The following is a 21,407-nucleotide window of genomic DNA, read 5'->3' as shown; positions in this document are numbered from 1 at the left end:
TGATTCAAGTGGATTATCAAACAAAAACAAGAACAAAAAAACGTCAAACAGAAGCCTGGCTGCAGGCAAGATGAACTCAGTAATGAGTCCATACAGATTGGCTGGGAAGTCAAATTCTTGCTCAGTTGCTCAGTGTTGCAGGTGCAGAGCCATTCAAGAAGTTTCCATGATCTCAGAATCACTTAGGGTTTGGAACTCCATCATGCAACATACCTGCATCCCCAGGCGGCATATAAATGGGCCTTAGGTGGTCTGGAAACATCTGATTTGGGGGCAATCTGTGTGTGTATGATCACAGCTCATCTCAATGCAGATGGGTTGGCCATAGCTTTCTAATATATATGCTGGTTACAATCTTTAAGTCTCCCGAGTTAATGTCAACTCTTCTCTTTGGCAGGTTGACTGTCAAGGCCAACACTAAGTACACAGGTTATTCATGTCACTGAAATTCTCCTCCCAAATCTTCTTGACTAAGGAACAACCGGAGTCTGTTAGGGGAACAGTATGTGGAGGGAAAACACTACCTACTTGCTGCAGTAAAATCAATTAGGTTAGATTAGATGAGCCCAAATCCTTGAAAATACAAATTTGTTGGATAGGCTTATTAGCCAACCTTCTAGAAAACTAAATCAGGACTCACTTTCAAAGTCTCTTTTCCACCTCCTTGGGCAAAACACACAATGGGGATCTTGCCACCATAGTTGGAATCTGTAAAATATAAAAAGTAAAGCATATTTTGAGCTTATTGGAAATACTCATCTACCTCTGTGAAAAGTTGGACCAAGAGCTTCTGCCCTGTGAGCCTAGGGTGTGGAGAGATAGCTTCACATCTCACGGACTTGAACATTATCCACTCATTAAAGATGGATGAGTCTTTTTGCTCCACACTAGTAATAGCATGACATGGGTTATGTTGCAATTTGTCATTGATATTTAAAATACATATTTGAATACTTAAAGCCTGTGCATGATTTACCATTGCACCTATAAATTAAACTAGGTTTAAGTTTATCCTTATAATAATGATGCTCTCCTATAATCCTACGCTTGCTTGAGTGAGAACTTTGCATAACTAGTGGTCTTTCAACAGAGTTTATTGCATATATAGTTTCTTCTTTCATGTATGTCCAATTGTGAAAGGAAAATAATTGAGAACATTTCCAGCAAGTTCCTGTCATTATGTCTATCATTAAATCACAAGGTAATCTTGTTCCACAGCAGGACACATCTCAATACCCTGTCCACAGGAAGAGAGAGAGTACATGCCACTTAACCATGGCAAATAATGGCTTTCACTCAACTGTTGCATTCTTCTCTTGAGACCACTGTTTTCTGTTACTCAGAAGTAGCCAAGATTCAAAAAAGTAAACCATACCATTGTCAAACTAGCAGGTTGGTTTTATCTTTTCTATCCTAGTTAATTGCGTTGTTTCATAAACTCATATTTGTCATCGTAGATCGTATTTGTTCTTAAATGGTATCGACCAGAAGAAGACAGCCGGCTTTCGATACTAACAAACCACAATGGAAGTTGGCCGTATTTATCATTGCCTTTAGCATGTTGAAGGGTACGTACCACAATGACCCTGGCAGAAGCATTCCTGATGTGTTGGAAAAATTAAGAGAAATAACAGTTCTTTGGCAATAAAAATACCTGATCAGGTGTGTTTCTCACGCATCACTCAATAGTTGGTAGCGATTGTTGTTGATGCTGTGGCTGCTGTGGTTATTGTACACTTCTAGTGTCCTACCTCCTAACCACTGACCTTGAATAGTGCGCTCAGAGATGTACTTCTCTAGCTGATTCCGAAGCTTTGCTTCGACTGTGGGATGTCCATGACAGCCATTGTCCACGAGCAGCAAATGCGTGTGGTTGTTGTCCAGGATATACAGAGGATCTCTCGTGAAGTCATCCATAAGGTACTGGGCTAAAAAATAGCCCTGAAAACGACAGGGAAACTTGTCTTTGAGATTGTATTATCAGTCAAGATACATGATGATATTTTTATATATTCATATGAAAGCTAATACTTTGGGTTCAATCACATTATGCCTCCTCCCAGATTCCTAAATCCAGAGGGGTCTTAGCGATCTTATAGTAAAGACTTCCTTTTAAATATGAGGAAATGGAAATTCAAAATGGTTGTGCCATGTGCTCATTTTCTCATAAATGGCCAGTGACAGTGTAAGGATCAGATTCCCAGTCCCATTCTTGGTTCATTGCCCTGTGCTCTTTTGCATAAATTCAACGAAATTGAAATTCAGCATTCAGGAAACTGTGTATGTGCAAATGTGTGTGTGTGTGTGTGTGTATTTGTGTGTGTCTGGATACAGGTAGAAGCAGACATTGAAATGCACACATACATAGCTGTCTGGAATCTATCATATGCCGTGACCCATGCCAGGATCTAGGGATTAGAAAATGAATGAAACAGTCTTTGCACTTGAGAAGCGCATAGCAACAGGACCACAAAAAGAAGTAATTAAATGGATACTTTGTTCCCAAAATACCAGAGAATAAAAAACTGCTTCAGGAACATAAAGAAAGGAATCCTTACCAAAAAGGTTCCTCACTCTCAAGCTCCATTCAAAGGCATTTAGGTTTTCAAGTATCAGGGTTGCATTAAAAGGTGTTTCAATCTTAACTCCAAAAATAGAATTTAATAAGTTTGAACAATAATATCACCACCAAAATTCAAGGAGAACAGAAGGAAAAAATAGTATTCAGAAAGAATCCAGAGTTTTGCTGGTGATACTATTTTTTAAATTTATTAATTTGAATACTATAGTGGTTAAAAGATTGTGCACCATGAACCTGCCACTAACTAGATATGTGCATTAAGAAAGTTTCTTACTTTCTGTATGCCTCACTTTTCTCATTTATAATGAGGGGGGAATAGTAGTACTTACCTCATAGTTTTGTTATGAACATCAAATGAGTTAATATATGTAATACACTTAGAATAGAACCTAGTACATAGTAAGTGCTATTATATAAATGTTAGGTTTTGTTATTATGATTAATGAATTATTTATTAATTTTATTTTTACTAATGAAGGTATATGGCTATGCATTTCACTTTGAGTGCAGCTTTGGCCATACTGACATATTGACATATATTCTTAATATGTAATGTTTTTATTTGCATTGCTTTCTAAGTTATCTGAGATTATATTTTGAAAGATCATTCTAGATCCAACATTTGTTTAGCAGATGGTTGGGTGGTTGGTTGTTTCTTAATTTCCAAATGATTGGCACATTCTTTAATCTTTACATATTCATTTCAAGTTTTACTTGTTGCCAGGAAATGGGCTCTATAAACAGCCTCTAGGGAGATTTTGAAGTCTTTTCTCATTCCCATTCAGAGGTAAAAATACCTACATTTTCAAGGTTTTTTGTGAGTCTGTGAATTAACATATGCACTGCATCTACCGTGGGGATAATTATACAACACTACGTTGACTCCTATGCCCATTACAAATATTGCTAATAGATAATGGTATTCTTTCCCATTTATCCTGCCATTGTCCTCAAAAGCCTGCTCTAGGCCACTCTCATCCCTGAAGTTCGCATTTGATGTGAAATCATTTTGCCATCTCCTGTTGGGCATCTAGTAATAATAATAGAAGCTACCATTCACTCTGCACAATTAGATAAATCAGTCCCATAACAATACAGGTTATTATTATAAAAGCTTGAAGAAGGGAACTGGCTCCAGACTATGCAGCTAGAAAAGGTATGGTTACTACAACCCCAACTTCTCTGTCTTCAAAATGCCTCCTCCTCCCCCTCTACCATGCTTCCTCCTTGAAGATGCACAAAAAAAAAAACACCTCCCACTCTCCCCTGCCCCTTATATATCTCAAAAATGGTAACCAAGACACAAAAATAAAATAATTCTAAAAGAAGAATCACAGCAATTCCAAAAATCCTTAACATTTGCTGCTTCTAAGGAGCCCAGATGGGAGAAGGTATAGCTTAAATGCGGATTTCTGAACATTTGGTCCAAAGCTTCTGGGCAGAGAACACCTGTTGCTCAAGAAGTTCCTCAACTACTAGAAATGTTGTTTTCAAAATTCTACACTTGATACAAAACCCCATATGTCTACCTTGTATTTTTAGCATGAAATGCTCATTACTCTCTAAAAATGTTCACAGGAAACATTTGCAGGGGGCGGGGGGTGGTTGTCTCACAGCCTTCTTAATGCCCAATTAACCAAGGACGATATCCATTGATTTGAATTTCTGTGAGTGTAGCCAAGCAATCAAGATATTGCAGTTCTCATTGTTCAATTCCCACCTATGAGTGAGAACATGTGGTGTTTGGTTTTTTGTCCTTGCAATAGTTTGCTGAGAATGATGGTTTCCAGCTTCATCCATGTCCCTACAAAGGACATGAACTCATCATTTTTTATGGCTGCATAGTATTCCATGGTGTATATGTGCCACATTTTCTTAATCCAACCTATCACTGTTGGACATTTGGGTTGGTTCCCAGGAAGGGGAACATCACACACCAGGGTCTGTTGGGGGGTGGGGGGAAGGGGGGAGGGATAGCATTAGGAGGTATACCTAATGTTAAATGACGAGTTAATGGGTGCAGCACACCAACATGGCACATGTATACATATGCAACAAACCTGTGCATTATGCACAAGTACCCTAAAACTTAAAATATAATAATAAAAAAAAACATAGCCATCCTAGTGGGTGTAAAAAAAAAAAAAAAGATACTGCAGTTGGCTTTGAGCCCGCCTGAGATGGATGTAAGCCATGGTTATAAAGAATTAAGAACCTGACTGTGATATGAGATTGCTGAGAACACATTTTAATGAACAAAACATTCATTGTTAACTCTTTCCCAGCAGTTAATTAGGTACGTCATCCTTGTTTTCAATTCCTTTAAGGTCCCAAAGGCACTCCTTGAAAGGCAGACTTCCCCATGATCTGGCTGGCTCCATCACAGAGCCCCAGGGTTCAGGCCACAGGCCCATGCCATGGTCTTTCTTCCATGTGACCTAGCAGACCTCCTCCTGTCCCACCGGTACCTCAGCATCGCAATTCCTGATGAGGGTGTCCCGGTTGGAGACCATGCCCCAAGCTGCTATGCCAATGGCCACAATATTCTCCTCTGAACTCCTGCTGATGGTGTTATCTCTCACCACCTCCCCGATGTACTTCATCAGGCCATAATGGGTGCCTCCCGTGAGAATCCAAGCACCTGTCAACAAATAGGAAGAGTAAATGGTCAACTGGCACTGGGCAAAGTTTCCATTCTGGGCTCACAGACCCCTAAAATAAAGGCCCCATCCCTGTAGGCATCAGGACACAGCACTGGCAGCTATGCCGTATGGCAAGGAAGGAGAGGGGACCTCAGACAGTGCTCCTGAGAGGTGTTCACTTAAAAATACAGATCCTTGGCCGGGCGCAGTGGCTCTCGCCTATAATCCCAGCACTTTGGGAGGCCAAGGCGAGTGGATCACGAGGTCAGGAGTTCATGACCAGCCTGGCCAAGATGGTGAAACCCCGTCTCTACTAAAAACACAAAAATTAGCCAGGTGTGGTGATGGCCACCTGTAATCCCAGCTACTTGGGAGGCTGAGGCAGGAGAATTTATTGAACCCAGGAGGCAGAGGTTGCAGTGAGCCGAGATCATGCCACTGCACTCCAGCCTGGGCAACAGAGTGAGACTCCATCTCAAAAAAAAAAAAAAAAAAAAAAAACCAGATTCTTGACCCTATTCCAGATCTACCTCATCAGGCTCTCTGGGAGGTGGGTCGAGGGAATCTGTCTGTATCTTTAACCAGCCTCTAGAGGACTCTTATGGACAATGAATGTCCAACCAGAGCCTCTAAGCAAGTTAGGCAATGCCACCATGGTAAGTCGGGCGCTCTGCTCCTGGACCCCCATATTGGTTGGATTCAAGTGAATCTTCCTTGGATGGCTTTTGTGTCAATAACTTTGCTTTATAAAACACAATTTTGTACACTGGCCTTTTTAAGGTTTAGATCTGATTATCTTCTCAATGCTAAGGGTTATACAGGGTTTTATTGCGGCGGGGGGCAGCAAAGTAGAACAAATACAATACCTAAAAAATATTTTTTAGCATAAAACTGAATCTAAAGTTGGAAATGACCCTAGTATAATATGTTGCCCATGTAGGAATCTACCCTCAGAGAGGTCACTGGCCTCTTTGGATTAGCTCTTGTAAGAGAAGCGTCAGGAGCCGAGAGGCAGCCCCCTCCTCCAATCGTTAGAAAGCCCCTTTGCTGACTATCTCCATTCTCTAATTTTACTACGGTCTCAGCAATGAGGAACAATTTTAGTCATCGCCATATCAAAGTCATTCTAATATTTTCAGGTAAGTACGATGTGATCCTTAGAAGTTTTACACCTACTTCTTTTAACCAGCTCTCACGGGGCATAAATCCAGCCTCTCAGCACCCAGTCTCCTTCCTCTAGACAGATTTTGAAACTGAGAGCTAACCTAATTAAGCCTGCCAAACTTCACCTGCCTTGCTTGCTTTTAATTGCTTCCTTCTAGTTGATTTTAAAATCCGTATAGCTAAAAGTCATGTAGCCAAACAATATATAACTAAATCACCACTAGTTTCCTTATAGATAACATCTCTGACATATACGTCACTATGATAATAATTGCTTAAAGTTGTTTTTCAGGAACTAGGGAGATGCTCTGATCCAGTTCAAAACAGCTGAGACCATTGACTCTTCAACAGGGCGTGCACAAATGCCCAAGAGATGACCTTTCGAGGTCAGAGGGCCAAAACTCCTCCCTCAGATCATGCTAACACTGCCATTTTCTGAACAGGTGTCCTATGAAGAGCCACGAACCCTGACTACACCTGCACAAACCACCAATTACCTCATTCCTTCTCCGCTTCCTATCACCTTTCCCCACGCCATAGAACACCTGCCTCTTTACTCCTTAAATATCCCTAATCCTTATCTTTAAGGAAGCAGATTTGACAACCATTCTCCCATCTTCTCACTGGGCAACCCTGTGAACAAATCTTTTCTCTTTTGCAAAACCCATGCTTGCAGTGATTGACTTACTGCATGCACATACAGCGGGTATGGCTTCATATCTACTTCAGCCATTAACGTTCCCTTTTAAAATGAGACAATGGGAAGTGAAGGTAGCACTCCAAGTGGACAACTAGCAACAATGAAACTATTCAACTTCCTCAATCACTTCACTTCATCTACATAGAAAGAGGCGCCCCAGCCCAGGGACTTTTTGTCGGTTTTGTTCTGCTGTATTCCTAGCACATAAAACAATTTCTGGTACATAATAGGCATCCAATAAGTGTATGTTTAATGAACGAATAAGGTGTATTCAGGATTTAGTAGCAAGGAAGCTGAGTTGCTCAATTTTGTAACAAAGTGACAACCCACAGTGTCCCCTCTGGTTGGTCAGGAAACTGAGAAAAATAAATGGGAAAAACAAAACAAAACATCTCAGTTTCTTCTTGATATTAAAAAAAAAAAACCCATGTCTAGATTACGACACGTTTCCTTAGTTCTACCAGTCAATATTAATTCTGCGTAAAAGAAGTTTTTTAAATGTTAAGGTTAGACAAACGGAATCTAATCACGAGAAAACATCAACCAAATCCACATTGAGAGACAGTCTACTAAGCAATTGGCCTACACTTTTCAAAAAACGTAATGAAAGACAAGGAAAGGCTAAGAACCAGTTCCAAATGTAAGAAAAAAAAAAAACAAAGCTAAATCGATTTGGAATACAAACTGAGAAAAAAGAATGTTTACTCTAAAGGACCTTGTTGAGATAATTAGCAAAATTCGAGTATGAACCGTTAGATAGCAGTACTGGTCCATGGTAACTGTTCGGTTTGAAAATTGTACTGGTTTATGTGAGAAAACCCCCTTTCTCAGGAGGGGCATGCTCATGTACTTAGGGGGTTAAGGATCATGATTCCTGCAACCTGCTTTCAATGGTTCCCCCCAAAGTCATACGTAGATATTTATGGAACAAGTTGAGACAAACGTGGGGAAATGTTAACAATTGGTGAATCTAGGTGAAGAATGTGCAGATGTTCATTGCATTATTCTTGCAACATTTTGTAGATTCAAAATTTTTTTAAATATAAAGTTGAAAAGAAAGAAAATGCTAAGTGTTTCAAGTAACAAAGGCTTAGTTGCTTTGACCTCAATCAGACACTTACACGGTGCTCACAATTTCTCAGGCACTGTCACTACTTTCAAAAGTGCATCACCGATCTCACAATTACAGAACAAGCGAATTACACCTGTCCTTTCCAATTCACCTGAACCGAAATTCTGGGTAAAATTTTACGTGTGTTAATAACAAAATGAAAATCTTACAAGATTAAAAAAATTCCTCTAAGGAAGCACCTTAACGCTGATTTAGAGTTACTGTGTGAAGCTCCCCCGCTATCTGCCAGAGCTCCGTGTCCATTCATTTGAGGATATGGCTTTCAATAAGATAACGATTAATCAGATGCTTCTAGCAGCACCCGGATTCTCCGGAATTGCACACGGGAACTGCCTTCTCTGCTCCCCAAACTTGGTGCAGCCCGAATGGAAGAACCCGCGGTCGCTGCTCCCACCCGCACCTTTGGACTGCGCGATGTAGATGAGCCGGCTGAAGATCTTGCGCATGCGCGGCTTCAGGGCGAAGTTCTTGGCGCCGCCGGTCACAGAAATGACCAGGTTGGGTGTTTTCAGGTGCCAGTGCTGGGTCAGCAGCTCGTAAAGGATTTCCGCGTCCGTGTCGCAGGACAGACGGATATACTATGGGGACAGAAGCAGAAGTATCAGGATAGGCCTGTGTTCTGAGGTCGGGGTTTAGCATCCCCCCCAACTTCCAAGCCCAAGCTTGCCTGCTTCTAGAAGAGGGGCGGGGTGGGGGCAGCAGGGATCGCGGCATTGGGGGTCCCAGGCGGGCGCCGTGCCAAGGCCCCATGAGGAAGTGGAAATGTGAAAGGAAAATAAATCTTGGGGCCCGAAAATTCAAGCTAGGAACTGCTTAGGGCAAACCTGCCTCCCACCGTATTCAAAGTCACCCCTCTGCTCACCGAGATAAATGCACATCTGATTGCCTCCTTTGGAAAGGCTAATCAGAAACTCAAAAGTATGCTACTATTTGTCTCTTATCTACTTATGACCTGGAAGCCCCCTCTCGTTTCGAGTTTTCCCGCCTTTGCTTCGTGAGTTGTCCCACCTTTCCAGAAGGAACCAGCGTTCATCTTACATATGTTGATTAATGTGTCATGTCTCCCTAAAATGTATGAAACCAAACCGTGCTCTGACCACCTTGGGCACGTGTTGTCAGAACCTCCTGAGGCTGTGCCACGGGCATCCCTCCTCAACCTTGGCAAGATAAACTTTCTAAATTAACCGAGACCTGTCTCAGATATTCAGGGTTCACGGAAGGAAAGCAGACTGGGGGGAGTTGGGGCGCTGCGCGGGCCCTGAAAAGCCCCACGGGCCAGGTGGAGAACTTGGGACTTTGTCCTGAAGGCAGAGGGGTGACTTGAGGCGTTTGAAGCCGGGTAGGAACAGGGTGGGCTTTACATTTAGGGAGTCCTCCAGCGGCCATGCTGAGGCCACAGGGAGGTGGGCAGAGCTGCGGGCAGCAAGAGAGTGTGCCAGCCCATTCCAGGGCAGAGGCCCTGGGGGGAGTCAGCAGTGGATGGGGCTGGGTCACCTCCCAGGGATGCCATGGGCTGGGTCACCTACCAGGAATGCCATGGGGGTTTGGGAGATGAGAGGCCCGGGCCCTGCAGGAACAGCCTGTGGACGGTGCTCTCATTGAGACTGGGAGCACAGAGGATGTAGGAAAGGCTATTTCTGATCATTAAACACCTTTGCGAAACCTTGCTGGAGAGCTTGCATAGTGAGTATGAAGGGAATGCATATTCAGCGCAATATGTACCTCAGGAGTACGCAGAGCTAAGCAGTAGGGTTCACAAAAGCATTCATGGGGCCCTCAGTAGCAGTAGGGCTCAAGGTGGATGTGACGTGGATGCCTGCCTTGCGTGTGGACACAGGAGGCTAGGTGATAATCCAGTCCTTACCTGTTGAGTTTTCCTGTTGAGCATAGCCTAATAACTGCTTTTTGGCTTTTACAAGATGTATCTTTTTCTGCAATCATTTTTGGTGTTTACTACCCATCTCTCCTGCCTCCATCCTATTAGACAATTCCAAGTAAATCAAGGTAGCCCAGGTCATTTTGGCCTATGAATTAGCTGCCAAAGTAGAAAACCATTGCTTACCTTCCCTTTCTTCCCCAGTGTCTCAAACTGAATATCCCCAAAGGCGTCGGTAGGAAATTCCTTGGTGTGTTTCTTGTAGTTCCATTTCTCACTTTGGTTGATCTGGGTGCCTTCCATGTGCTGGCTCTGGGCATAGCCACACTTGCACACATTCTCCCTGATAAGCACGATGGTGTGGACAGGAAGGAAGGATTTCATTGAGCCTGCTTATGGAAACTGGTATTGTTAGCTTAAATAGACACACAAAGGATACGTTCAAGTCTTATTTTCAGACTGTTTTCATCATCTCGGTTGTGTAGAAACTAGTTTGATGTGGACAGGTGCAGTGGCTCATGCCTGTAATCTCAGCACTTTGGGGGAGTGAGGTGGGCGGATAATTTGAGGTCAGGATTTCAAGACCAGGCTAGGCAACATGGTGAAACCCCATCTCTGCTAAAATACAAAAATCAGCTGGGCATGTTGGCAGGCACCTGTAATCCCAGCTACTCTGGAGGCTGAGGCAAGAGAATGGCCTGAACCCAGGAGGTGGAGGTTGCAGTGAGCTGAGATCGCGCCACTGCACTCCAACCTGGGCGACAGAGCGAGACTCCCTCTCAAAAAAAAAAAAAAAAAAAGGAAAGAAAGAAAGAAACTAGTTTGATGTTTTATCCCTGGTGTTTATTGTCCCTTCATCAACAAGCTGGCTCTGTGCTGATAGAACAGAACAAAGCCCTGCTGTCATGGAATCTATCTTCTGTCCATGGGGCTGTTACGAGACTGAGTTTCAGAAATCTGGAAACTTTATTCAGCTTCTCAAACATTTCATAACACACAGGAGCCCTGAGTTGGCCTCAGTGTCTCAGCACCAACCCCGCCAGTTTGCCCAGCCAGTAAGGCTATTCTGAAGTGAGGTGAGACATCCTTCCCATGGGCTGAACTCACTGGGAAGATGCACTCCCTTGGAAGAGACCCAAAATGTTCCAGACTCTGGAGAGATCATCCTTTCCTTATTGGACATTAGCTGCTAGAGAGACTTTCAATAATTTGGGGTAGATGAGGACAAACTGTGCGGTAAATGAACACGAGATCTTCTCGTTAAAAATGCAATGGAACTAAATTCATCCATTAGGTGACACAGAGGCATAACAGGAAATTGGAAGAGGATAAAAAGAAACGCAGTCAGTGGTAAATCCTCTTCCCTTGTGCCTTTGCCAACATACCACCTTCATTCAACAGATACTGACCGAAAATCCACTCTGAGTCAGCCCTGGGCTGAGCTTCACAGCAGCCCAAGATGAGCGGGATGTCCTTCCTGCCTTTAAGTTGGTCTCTTAGGAATAGCTAAGCATGACATCTGGCAAAGTGCAGAGAAACAAACAAAACACCTCCTTTTACTCTCGCACAGCCCCTCCCCTGTCAGGCTTGCCATGAGGGTTGGAAATGACGCACAGTGTTTCGCTGGGCCTGGAATGTGGCACCTGCTCCATCAAGGTGACTTAGGCTATTGTGGTGCCTTACATGCAAATCAAGGATTAATGAGGGCAGTGACAACAGAAAAGAAGCAAAAATGCAGTTAAAAAAATCTAAAAACACATTCTATAACTATTTGACCTCTCTATCCAGGGCATCCTGAGAGATGTGGTCTCCAAAGACAGGAACAACAACCACCAAGATTCCCATTTAGCCAAAAACAACTCCCACTCAGTGAGGCACTGTTCACCCTCCTCCCAGCTTCCTTCTGCCTGCCCCACCCACTTGGTTCTGCATCCCTCCCTGCTGTCTCTCTGACAAATCTTAGGGCAAGATCCAAGAGTGCTAGGAATTCAAGGGGGCCATGGCCAGTGGAGAAGGAGAACAGAGAGTTCTGTCCTGAGAAGGCTAGAGAATAACAAAGTGGGAGACATGTTCGGTCACTGAAACAGGCCCTAAGGGCACAGCTCTGCTTTTATCAGTGGGTGATTCAATGTTCTGATTTGCCCAGAATAGTCTCAGTTTACACCTGTTGCCAAAGTCCTGGTAAGATCAGTGCCTCCATCCCTCTTATCCGTGTTCTAGACCCCACAATAAAGTTTGTGGTCAGCCATTCACCACTAACCTACCAGAAAAGGCATCCCCCTCTGGCAGATGTGGGTCAGCACCAGGATGCAGGGTCAGATAACAAGATTCAACCCCACTCACCCCAGCATCCTTGTGCAGTGCACAGCCCAGGCAACCATACATGGTGACTCTGGAGCAAGGATCCCCTGCACAGGCTGAACCAAATAAAGATATACAAACTGAGGAAATCCTGTTAGCATTTGCTTCCAGCTGGACTCTTTATCTTATATTCTCTGTCCCCATGTTTCTGGCACATCGGGGCATTTAGCAAATGTCCTTTGAATGAATGAACAAATGAGCAAATAAATACATTGATTGGTCTTCTTTTAAATGGTTTGTATCCTCAATGATTTTTGTAAAGTAGATATGTTTTCCTTCCAGAATACAAGCTTAAGTATACATAGCTGTTCATGGCCAGAGAAAGGCTGTGTTTTCAAGATCTTCTTTACTGTTCACCTTATTTAACATATGGCAAAATGTAGGATTCATTCTAAAAGCACTCTGTGGCAGGAGGTCACATTTTCATTTGCAAGATGGTAATAGTGATATGCATTTCTATGACTTTTCTAAAAACACAATAAGAGCAGAAATGAGTTGCTTTATGGGCAAATTTTATGACCAGTCCAGAAGCAGATGGATTCCCAGCCAAACTGTGGCCAAGTTTCTGCTGCCTGAAAGCAATTGGCTTCAACTGGAGTTTCTCTGCTGATAGTGATCTTCTTGAAGTGCTGGAAGCCCAGGGTAACTACCAAAGCCACTCAACAAAGAAATTCTATAATGAGGAACAAATGCTTCTCAGCAGCAATCCTCATGAGCAGCTTGCTCTCCTGGGGGTTGGGGATGCTGCTGGAGATACATGGAGGCAGGTCCCTGCTAGAGACGGCGCATTGACGTGGACTGCGGTGAGACTCTCTTCTCTCCAACCTCATCTACACAGTAGGATCAAGATGAGCCTGTTCATATAACTGAATTGTGGAAACGTTCATAATTGACAGGCTCAAGGATGGGAAGTTAATCCAGGATTGACATAGGCATCCCTTTCTTAAGAATTTGAAATTAGGACCAAAAGAGCTGCTCCCGTCTCTCTGTAGGTCTAGGCCTGTGACATGGAAGATCAGGCACCACAGCACAATCATAGCTACTCTGAGAAAGAAGAGAACAGGTGTGCAGGGAGAGGTGGAGGCAGGAACGGGCAGAGGGGACCTGCTGAGTACCCCCTCATCAGTCACCATTTCTAACCACTCCAGAGGCCTGGCCACTCTCTGATCTTAGGTGGCATTTCTTTTTCCTTATAGTAAATCCCCTCTTTAAGTTTAGGTAGTTGAGCTCCTTGTAACCAAAAGTCTTAATTACCACACAGTATGGAAATGATCCCTATTCCAAATATTTCTCAAGGCATTTAATATTTTCTAAAGCTATAACGATTGAGCTAGAGACTGGATCCAAAATCACCCTCCAGCAGCAAACTCACCTCTGTTTTGGAATAGTTCCCAGGGCATCACTCAGTGTGGCCAAGATATGTCAACCAGAATTCAGCACAATGTTCTTAGCCCTCTCTCTTCCTAAGTGTTAGGGCACTTCCTGAGCCCAGGCTACTTCCTGATGTTCCTCTTCTCTCTCCATAGCTTCCACTGTCCCACCATCCTTTGGGACCTGTCCACCCACCCAAGCTTATTGGAGGATGGGGGAGAGAATTCCCCGCCCCATCTGTTCTTGCTATAACTGAAAACAAACTGTTGGGCCCTTTTCCCTGCTAAGGGTAGGGGTGTGTCACAGGTGACCTCGACCAAGAGAGCTGCCTGGCAGCTCTGGTCTATGGGCTGGTAGCCCTCTAAGCACCAATTTGTATGAACTGGTTTATAAATGGAGAAAAGAAATTGCCAGGAAGACATTAGGAGTGCAGATACCTGAAGGAGGAATAGGGATGACAGACAGGAGAAATGAAGAGGACAGGAAAGCATCAGGACCCTAGTTCTACCCCCTTGGACCAAATCTGAATCCTGTAGAACTACACCGTCCAATATGGTAGCCACTGACCTCACGTGGTTATTTAATTTTATATTTAAGTTAAGTGAAATTAAATAAATTAAAAACATTCCTTCGTTGTCCTAGCCACATTTCAAATGATCAATAGCCAGATGTGGCTAGTGGCTACCATATTGGATGGTGCGGACATAGAATATTTCCACCAGGGAAGAAAGTTCTGTTGCACCGTGCTGCTGTTGTGAAGGTAGCATTCTTTCTGTTTCTACCTGGAACCCAGCATGGCCAAGGAAGTGAGAAGTGACTAGAGCAAAACCAGACCTAGGAGCTTACTACCCATAGTGTGCCAGAAGGTGGCTCCTAAGCTGGCAACACATCTCAGAGGACACAGCAGCAGGGGCAAAAGTGCAGCACCATCTTGCAGTAGCGTCCACAAGAAGTTAGAGTAGAGAGGCAAGGGTGGGTTGGGCTTAGCACTAGGTGGCAACCCTGAGAACTCTCAGGGGAGACTTTGGCAGCTTAGGTCATCTAGTGTGGCAAGTAACAGCAAAACCAGGGTATCAATATAATTAATCATCACTTCATTTGATGCCCTTGTCTGATGGGTAACTTAGATTACATGGAGTGATCCCACTACCTGTGGAGAGAGAGAAATAATAAACATGGGGGATTCAAAGATTACAGAATCCTGTATCCTTGCATACCTTCTGAGATGGGAACTGGAAGACCCTGAGGTGTTCCTGTGCTCCGCTTGTGTTGCTGAGGGCTGCGGCTGCCCACCACATCTCCCTTCATTTTGACCCAGACTTGAGCTGTAATCAAGCACTGTAAGGTGGACAGCCACAGGTTTCCCTAACCTGCATCTACTTCCCCTTCCACTAGTAAGTGCGCCCTGATTTTCCTTGAGGAATCATGCCTTTCTGCATTGAGTTCACCTGGACACATCTCCCAAGCCTTGCCAATCAACATATTCCACTGTCCCTCAACTAATCCATCCTCCAGCCCCAGGGATTAGTTTAGAGATAGGCACATGCTCCAAGCAAGACCATTAAGAGCCATAAACATCAGCCCAGGACTTTTGATGGAATTGCTAGGAGCAAGGCCCTCTTTGCCCTAACTGGCAAATGGAAAGCTAATAACGCACAACCAACAATGACCATTTTGCCTCCAATAGTGAAGAGCCCGTCCATCAGAGAAGGGCAGGAACAACAGGTGGAAAGAGACAGAGTCTTGGCGACGTTGTTGAAGCCCTGGATCTGGCTGTGCTTTTCAGCCACAAGATCCCATTATCACACCCCACAGAATCCCTGCTCCAGCTTCCACTTATGCCAGTTAGATTGAACATCTGTAACTGAGAATGTGTTGAGGAATTTGTTCTGCCCAAAGCAATGCCATTCTTAGAAAGGGAGGCAACTGACAGTATAGAGAAGGCACAGCCTTGGAATCAGAAAGCCTGGGCTCAAGTCTCTCATCCATCTTCCACTGCACATGTGACCATGGGTAAAATACTGAACTTCTCTGGGCCTCACTTGCCTTAAAGGCAGCAACAGCTTCCTTGCAAGGAGGTTGATAGTATTAGCAATCCAGTATGTAAGTCCCATTCATGAAACATACAGGGGATAAACAGTGGACTTACAAAGCTTACACTTTGTCAGAATGACTCATGATGCGTATGTTTTTACCAGTGACAAGGCAGAGATCTCTTAGTTTTTCTGGTGCTCATTGTCTAATTCACATGAAGTAAGAATTATGCTCTGAAGCATTATGGTAGGTATTTTATATGCTGCATCTTGAATACCACAACCCATGAGGTATACTTTTGCTAGATTTTTAGGATAAGATAATTAGCTTTAGAAAAAAGAATAATTGGCTCAAGGCCACACAGTGAGGAGCCAGCCAAGTCAAGGTTGAAACCAAAGCTGGTTCTAAAGCTTTTTTCCTTATTTCTATATCCTTCCTCTGTTAATTGCCCCTGTTCAACAGAGAGTCTTTTCATTATAAACTACAGCAGCAACTTGCAATTAATAGCTAGACTCTTTCTTGCATTGCCAGCCAACAAAAAGGAAGGGGCAGAGAGGAATAAGGAGAGTGGGAGGTAGGACGAAAATTGTTTAATTAGATTCAAATGCATCTTCTACACAAAGGGTGAGCACTAGTCGACCCATTCACTCACTCACTTGCTCATCAACAGTTATTGAAGAACTCCTGTAGGCTGAGCTGGTGAAGCCTGCTTTTGTAACCCAGCCTTAATGTTCCAAAACACATGAGACTTAGAGCAGATGAACACTCAATTAGAAGGAAAGACCTAAAGTCAACAGCAGGGAAGAAAAGCCTGACGGAGGAGCCAGTAAGATGGACATATGTACACATGCATGGTATTGCCAGCCAACAGCTGTAAAATAACTTTCATTACCAAGGTCACTCAGGTGGGTTCCCAATCTCATGGGAATACTGAAGAGAGTGACAGCCTCCCTCAACGACTTTTCCAACTATTGCCAAAGCTGAAAATACCAAACAAAATTGTATAGCTCTAAGTAACAACTATAAGCTCCTTGCCAGATCCTTCCTGCACACACAGTGTTTCTGAGAATTATAAGACGAAGACATCTTTAATAATGAACTAGGGAGCATTTGTTTGTTTGTTGTAAGGGTGGTTGATAATTTTTTTGAACGTGGAAAGCAAAAATGGAGGGAAAATAGTAGCTTACGTGGCCTTGGAATCTTTGGTAAAGAAGACACATTCTCGTTTCTTAAAATTTGCTTGAATAAAATTCACCAAGTCCTTTGGAGAGAGAACATTGAATATAACACATTACTAATTTATTCTCACCCCTTGCTGATATTGATGAATACTAAATATGATGTAACCCCACTTCAAAGGCTTTAAGAATTTACCACATATTCATAGCATCCAGCATTTGTTCATGCCTTTAGAGTATACAAAATTTTTTTAAAGATGCATACATTAAAATTTTTATAACTAAATGGAAAATTTTTCTAGAAGTGATTTGGACTTATCTTATTTATAAACAGTATTATATACATACAAATTATGTTTTTCCACCTCTAAGGCTACCAGGGAGAATATAGGCATTGGATGATAGTTTTTCATAAATAATATATCAATGCAGATTCCCATTCCTCTTACGCTTGCTGTTTAAAAGAAGACATATTCCAAAAACCCTTCGTAAATGTATTTATCCCTCCATGGGAGAGGTAGTTAGGCACATCTGGGACCTAATTCTGACAAAAAACCAAAAGCCTTTATAAACCAAAAGCTTCCCTTAAGTTAGCAGAAGCAAACTATTTGGAAACAAAGGAAAAACTCCTTTAAAAATACCTACACTCCTCAAAGTGGAAGAAGGTATTTGCATCATGTATGAAACATCATAAGATTGATAGCCAGAATATATAAGCACTGTACATCAGTAAGAATGAGACAGACAATCCGATGGGAAAAAAAAGGCCAAAGACAAGAGTAAGCATTCATTGAAAGAGAATAACCCATAAACATATGAAAGGAAGCTCAACCTCATTCAGAATGAGCAAATGCAAGGGAAAACCACAGTGAGATCCCATTTCACACCCACCAGGTTAGTAAAAATATCAAAGGCAATAAACACCCAGCATAGTTGAAGGGGAGGGCAGTAAACAGATACAACCGTTCCTGAATATTGTCCACTATTGCCAGTAAAGTTACCTCCCTGAGGAAGAGTCTCTGGTGGAGAAAGGCAGAATTGCCCCATGAATGACTTGCACACCCAGAATGCCTGGCAAAGCTGCCTGGCAATAAATATTCAGCCTCAGAGGGCTGCATTTCCTTGGGGAGGTGGGGCTGCTAGGAACTTCCTCTCGCCAGCAATCCAGTGCCACTTCCCACAGGTCACCAGATACTGGCAGCTGGAGTTCTCAGACAACTTTACACACAGTTGGCCTCTTAAGACAGGCCACTGGCACCAGAGCCAGCCCTGACTTCTTATGCCCTGCAGCAAGGCTACCACCAGCCATGCACTGCAAAGGGGGATGTCCCTTCTCCTGGAATGAAGTTCACAATGTGCCCCCTTCCCTTCTCACCCTCTGCCCCTGCAAGTCCTGCGGTATCAGAGAAGGATGACCACGTGCCTTATCTTCCCAATCCTTTGAACATAAGTTTCCCCATAAGTCATATGTCTTAAACCCAGACCCCATGGAAGAGGGATGTTTACCTTCACCCACCAAGCCTCAACTCAAAGAATATTTTCCAGTTAGTCATGACTTCCACATCTAAGAATGTTACAAGTGGTATTGCTGTTCATAGCAAAGACCAGAAATCCACATACCATCCCCCTTAGGCTGAACAAACATAAGCACACAGTAGGGCACAGCATAGCCATGAAATAAATCAACAATGGTTACACATCTCACCGTGGATGAATCTCAAAAACAGTTTTGAGCAAAAAAAAAAAAAAAAAAAAAAAGAAACTCACAAGAAAATACTCATAGTACAATTCCATGAATGTTCAAAACAGAACAAAACTAAACAATGTATTGTTTAGAGAGATACATATACTCAAGTCATAAAATTATAAATAAAAGCAAGAAATGGGTAACAAAAAATTCAGGATAGTGGTTATAACCTCTGACAGGAGAGAGGAAAGCCAACGGGGCAGCCACATGGGGGCGATATGCTATTTCTCAAGCTGGTGGTGGGCACAACAGCATTCTTTTCAATATTCTTTTTAAGCTGGAAATTCACCTGTATACATTCTTTTCTATGTATCTTTCAACACAAACATTTTGAAAGCAAAAATAGCTTCAGTGCTCACCTGTACAGTTTTGAAAGTCTGTGATGCCCATTTTTACTTGTAATTTTTTCATCCACTTAACTAATTTCAAGTCTACTTAACAGGCAGGAAGAAAACAGCTGTGTAATCTGTGTAATCAATGATCAAGGAAGAAGGGTGATGATTTTTTAAAACTGCTTTGTTGCTTTAAAAACCCTCTGAAAATGCACTTTGCAGAGGTGTGCATGTGCTTAGGGGGCAAAAAGGAACCCCCCAGAACTGAGATGCTCTTGCATGGTCTCAGCAGTTCTACCCATAGGGAGGCCTGCATCTGGGAGGGGGTCACCCGCAGGGGCTGAGGAGAGGAGACCCATCCAGCAGGAGGTCACAGAGGCAGGCTCAAGAAAGAGTCAGCCTCGGCCAGGCGCAGTGGGTCACGCCTGTGATCCCAGCACTTTGGGAAGCCGAGGCGGGCGGATCACGAGGTCAGGAGATCGAGACCATCCTGGCTAACACAGTGAAACCCCGTCTCTACTAAAAATAGAAAAAATTAGCCAGGCACAGTGGCGGGAGCCTGTAGTCCCAGCTACTCAGGAGGCTGAGGCAGGAGAATGGCATGAACCCGGGAGGTGGAGTTTGCAGTGAGCCAAGATCTCGCCGCTGCACTCCAGCCTGGGCGATACAGCGAGACTCCGTCTCAAAAAAAAAAAAGAAAGAAAGAAAGAAAGAGAGAGAGAGAGACAGAAAGAAAGAAAGAAAGAAAGAAAGAAAGAAAGAAAGAAAGAAAGAAAGAAAGAAAAAGAGAGACAGACTCTGTCTGTCTTCCAGGGCTCTGATGCTGAGGCCAGGTGGACCCCTCCAGAAGGGCCCTCCCAGAGGTGCTTCGTCACCGGGGTTGAAGGAAGAGAGCAAGGGGGTAAACACTGGAAAAGCTACCACCACCCTTGGCCCACTGTTTGCTTCTCCTGTGGCCAGGACTGAGGTGTGACTGGGGAGCAAGTGCAAGGAGGTGCTCAGTCCCCCAAGGCATGCAAGTGCAGGGGCAGCCCCTGAGGGCTGGCACCTCCTTAACTTTTGCATCAGGGGTGCCTCACTTGCCTAGCCCGGGCCCTGGGAGGTAGACCCAAACTGGGGGAGAGCAGGTTTTTGCGTGTTTGTTTGTGTGTGTGTGTGTGTTCTTACAGCTCAATGATAGATCACAAAGTCAGCCCCCATGGAACCCACCAGTGAGATCAAAATCCTAAGCAACACCCCAGAACTGCCTCCCACCACCAATTCCTACTTTCCAAAGCTAGCCGCTATCCCGACTTTTAACACTGTAGTCCATGAGAACTGGATGTCAGGCTGGAATGTTGTCTTAATTTCTTGACAAATGAGAGTGTTGGACAGGATATGAGAGTGTTGGACAGGATCTGAGAGTGGGTGGAAAACCTGCAGGAGGGAACTCAGCCCAGTGTCAGCAAAGCCAGGCACGAAGAGGTAGAGAGGTGCTAAGGACACACCTCCCGCTGGCACCCAACCCCGACTCCAGCTCACCCAAGAAGCCATGATTGGGAACGTCTGTGTCCTGAAGGCAGCGTAGAAGCTGGCCTGGAACCAGGAGAGACAGTGTAAAGGAGTACAGCTAGGAGGTCATTACAAGAACAAATGCAGATGGACTCAAACTGAGACCCTGGCCATAGAGCTGGAGAAGGGACTGTGATTCAAGGCTCAGACCGGAAACAAGAGCACTGAGCATTAAGTAGTGAAAGGAATTTTAAAGACATGGCATTTAAAATGTCCTAAAAGTCAATGTGCAAATGCAGGATTTGACGCCTTACAAAGGTTACAGTGATAACCTTTCAAACAGGTGATGCGCATGACTTACGCTTTCACTGTAAGACAAGTCTGTGCTCCGAGATGCGCTGGAGTACAGGGTCCGGGTGCTGTCCAGAGTGTCATTCCTTCTGTTCCTCATGCTGAGCCTGGCTGCCCGAAAGGACATCTTTACTGTGATGATGGGTGGAGGGGATAAGTTTGGGTTACAAACAGTAACAGGGCTTCCTTCAAAGCTTCACCCCAATGCCATTTTCCCTCCACCCTCTCCCCTTTGCCACGTGCAATGTCCCATGCTCCATTCGGCCCGCCATGGTCATTGTGCCTCTGCCCCTAATTCCTCTTTACCCTCCAAGACCCAGATGGCATTTCCACCCCTCAGCCCATCCTCCCTGGCCCCTCACTCCTGAGTCAGGATCCCCTTCTGGGCACCCCCTCTTTGCAGTGGCCAAGTGCATGGCCCCACCAGACTGAAAGCTCTGAAAGGGC

General features: G+C 43.9%; 1 protein-coding gene across 2 annotated transcripts in view; it reads right to left on the bottom strand.

Annotated features, from left to right (window-relative positions):
* TRPM8 (transient receptor potential cation channel subfamily M member 8) overlaps positions 1-21,087 on the bottom strand; it is a 92,857-nt gene extending 71,770 nt beyond the window's left edge. Inside the window, exons 1-5 of one of the 2 annotated variants that reach the window (XM_055379835.2) lie at positions 10,282-10,479; positions 8,620-8,797; positions 5,050-5,222; positions 1,767-1,941; positions 641-708 (exon numbers count right to left, since the gene is read on the bottom strand). In XM_055379835.2, the coding sequence (XP_055235810.2) occupies positions 641-708; positions 1,767-1,941; positions 5,050-5,222; positions 8,620-8,797; positions 10,282-10,479 (792 nt within the window). Of the gene's footprint in view, positions 1-640; positions 709-1,766; positions 1,942-4,808; positions 5,223-8,619; positions 8,798-10,281; positions 10,480-17,048; positions 17,123-20,970 lie in introns of those variants that run through there. The other variant, XM_063695300.1, reaches the window with a different exon arrangement.
* Positions 21,088-21,407: the final 320 nt, after the last annotated feature.

This window comes from Gorilla gorilla, chromosome 11 (assembly GCF_029281585.2).
Source record: "Gorilla gorilla gorilla isolate KB3781 chromosome 11, NHGRI_mGorGor1-v2.1_pri, whole genome shotgun sequence".
NCBI lineage: Eukaryota > Metazoa > Chordata > Mammalia > Primates > Hominidae > Gorilla > Gorilla gorilla.
The sequence above is the reverse complement of the archived record's forward strand: the minus strand, read 5'-3'. Positions and strand labels throughout refer to the sequence as shown.